The sequence below is a fragment of the Hemibagrus wyckioides genome, linkage group LG05 (genome assembly GCF_019097595.1).
Source record: "Hemibagrus wyckioides isolate EC202008001 linkage group LG05, SWU_Hwy_1.0, whole genome shotgun sequence".
In the NCBI taxonomy this organism is placed as follows: domain Eukaryota; kingdom Metazoa; phylum Chordata; class Actinopteri; order Siluriformes; family Bagridae; genus Hemibagrus; species Hemibagrus wyckioides.
Genome location: NC_080714.1, coordinates 20655445 through 20658406, shown reverse-complemented (window position 1 = coordinate 20658406; position 2962 = coordinate 20655445). Strand labels below are relative to the sequence as shown.

Genomic DNA, 2962 nt, shown 5'->3' with positions numbered 1-2962 from the left:
CCTAAGAAGAAAAATCAGGGCAAATAGGATAGTTATATCAATACAGAGGGTTAAAGCCAAAGCCTCCTTGATATTTGTTCTGTATTTAATCTCTGACTGAAGTATATATATCAGTGAGTGAACTAAATTGTATATGTTAATATTCACTTTTGTATGAGACTGGATCATTAGCCTCTTTTGTTTCTCTGCCTTCCTCACCAAAGCCTGTGGGTGTTTTGCTGGATCAGGCAGGCGGTTTTAAAGCTGCCAGTCGTAGTGCCCCATACAAAGGGAGTCTAACTGTTCGTTTCCTGTTTTTCACCTTTGTGCCCACTGCTATTGAAAAGATAAAAGGAGCTTGTTCTCTTCCAGAGCCGCCACTGGCGCACTAAAAAGCGCCTTCCGTGTTAAGACAGCAGGCATCAGGGGAAATCCCTTTAGTTCTTTTAATGAGTGCAAGAAATAGAAATCCTCAAGATACCCTTTGTTTATGTAGGCTATGCATTCGTATAAAGATGTAATGAGAAATATTGTATATGCACGGGTAAATATTGAAATTTTGAAATGCATAAATAGACCATAAGACAGGCTCTTTTGTGGATAAATTAGACGAGAATTTTTTAAACCTCTTCCAGGGAAGTTTGGTATTCACAAAAGCAGTACCTTTTTATGTGCAAAGATTTTTAAAAAAATTTAAAAAATGTTGCCGGCTAATTGGAATCTGCTAAATTAAATTCAATAACATACAAATGGCTGTATATACAATTATATTAATTAATTGTAGCATATGTACTAATTGGAAAATCCATAGAAACTGTATATCATAGCAGCCTAAATATAAGCCATGGACAAATAAATATAAAAATAAGAGCTGTTGGAATACCACACGAAATGAACTGCATTGAGAGCAATCAATATCTTCATCACTTCCTAAGTCATTGCCATGTTGCTGTGTTACATCCATACATGGCTTTAATCATGCAATAAAACCGTGCACTCTGAAATCTGATAAAAAATATACTTTATTCATTGTGGGATTCACACCATTTTTGTAAAAAAAAAAAAAAAATCTATAAATTCTCTTTAGAACAACACAAGAAAGTTTATGCACTGCATTAAATGTTCAAATACATGAAAGAAATCAAGAGCTGTCTATTGAATCTCTTACGAGTCCTTGAGTCTCTGCGTGCTCCAGCGCAAGCTCTCGGTGCGCCTCTCCTCGTGCGCCTCTCTCTCTCTCTCTCGCTCTGTTTTTTCTTCCTCTCTTTTTTTTCTTCATGCTCCCTGAGTTTGGCCACCTTCAGCTTTACCGGCTACCGGCGGCTCATGCGCAGGGAACTGATACCCCGCATTCTGAGACAATCTTTGCCGTCTTTTACCTGCAAATAACATAAATATTGCTTTAGAATGTATTACACGACATGTGCATTCATGCAAAATAATAACAAGAACATTATTATTGTTGTTGTTGTTATTATTATTATTATTATTATTATTATAGCACAACTAAATGTACCATTCTCTTTAACCTCCATGTATTGTAACAATATGTGTTATAAGGGTCTAAACCAAGAACTGAGCTATCACTCAAATGTTATGATGCCTTTTGGGTCAGTTACAAAGTTCTAGAAATGACATATGAATATATTTAAAGTAAATGTCTAAATTGCACATTACGTATGTTTGCATGGCTGCCCATGAAATATAAAATTAATAATTTTGTTAGAAGAATTAAACATATGTCCATGGTCAGAATCATAGTACAACAGTGTGTTGTAAATAAACAGACGCTCATTTTTTTACAGCAAGTTAATAGTGCATGTAAACATCATGTTTCCTTACTCCTTTTCTTTGGTTGCTGAGGCAGAAGGTGCAGATGGTGCGTGGTTGTTTGCCTCCGGTTTCTCCCTGTGCACTGCAACCGGCGCTTAAACACGGCTGCGCGTCCTCGCCGCCATCCCCTATGAGCAGCACGTTGGCAAGGTGGGAGATGTAGCTGGAAGCAAGGCGCAGAGTCTCGATCTTGGAGAGCTTCCTGTCCACTGGCTCAGTGGGTATAAGAGTCCGTAATGCCGTGAAGGCGGTGTTGACGCTCTGCGTGCGGTCGCGTTCCCGCGCGTTAGCCGCGTTCCTCTGTTTAACGATAAGCACGCCGCCCACGGACGGTTTGCGCGCAACGCGACGCCGCTTCTCCGCGCAGCACCCGAAACTCTGCTCCGAGCTGCCGTCGCTCTCACTGCGCGTCTCCTCGTCCTCAGACAGCATGCTGTGGTCCGGGTACGCGAGGTGAGTCGCCATCGGCCGCAGCATGGCAAACGCCATCATCAAAACGGATTTTCTCCTATTATAAAACCTAATGAAAAGTATCCAGGGTGTCCAAAAAATAGAAGCCGCACTGGCTACACACACATTGTGCAAACTCGGAGCTCGGTGTGTTTTCAGCTAGTCATGAACATTTATCCTTTCATCAGCTTCCTCTAAGACATTCCGTGTAACGCGCAGCTGTTGTCAGTGTGTCACAACGCAGAGTCTTATAGACAGAGGGGAGGAGCCGGGACACAGCATGCAAATGAAGACATTGCCAAACTAACACACAAAATAACAATGATCATTTAAAGAGTTTTATTACGGAGCATTATTTAGAATTAAGATTTGGCTGAATTATAGAGTCTAGATTATTATTATTATTATTATTATTATTATTATTATTATTGTTGTTGTTGTTGTTGTTGTTGTTGTTGTTGTTGTCACCCCACATCATTACATCGTCACAACCACGTATAGTAAGATATTGCCTAAGCATAATTTTGTTTTCTCAAGTTGCTTTGAGAAATCAGGCATCAAATTTATTCATTCATTCATTCATTCATTCATTCATATATATATCTCAACTTTTGGTTTTAGTTAGATGATATATTTGACAAAATGTTTTTTTGTTTTGTTTTGTTTTTTACACATTTTGCTCAGAAGAGGAGGACCAAGT

The 2962-nt window shown here is 39.2% G+C and overlaps 1 protein-coding gene across 1 annotated transcript; it reads right to left on the bottom strand.

Moving 5' to 3' along the window:
- Positions 1-983: 983 nt before the first annotated feature.
- On the bottom strand, positions 984-2626 carry tcf15 (transcription factor 15). The gene is made up of 2 exons (XM_058389011.1): positions 1822-2626; positions 984-1358 (listed from the first exon to the last, which is right to left on the bottom strand). The coding sequence occupies exons 1-2, from the start codon at positions 2302-2304 to the stop codon at positions 1293-1295; spliced, it is 549 nt and encodes a 182-aa protein (XP_058244994.1). The 5' UTR covers positions 2305-2626; the 3' UTR covers positions 984-1292.
- Between the last annotated feature and the right edge of the window lie 336 nt (positions 2627-2962).

Excerpts from the sequence above, each read along its gene's own strand:
- tcf15 (XM_058389011.1), bottom strand. The coding sequence starts at position 2,304 with ATGATGGCGTTTGCCATGCTGCGGCCGATGGCGACTCACCTCGCGTAC. Across the intron at positions 1,359-1,821 it reads TCAGCAACCAAAGAAAAGGA|GTAAAAGACGGCAAAGATTG; the intron begins GTAAGGAAACAT and ends TGTTATTTGCAG.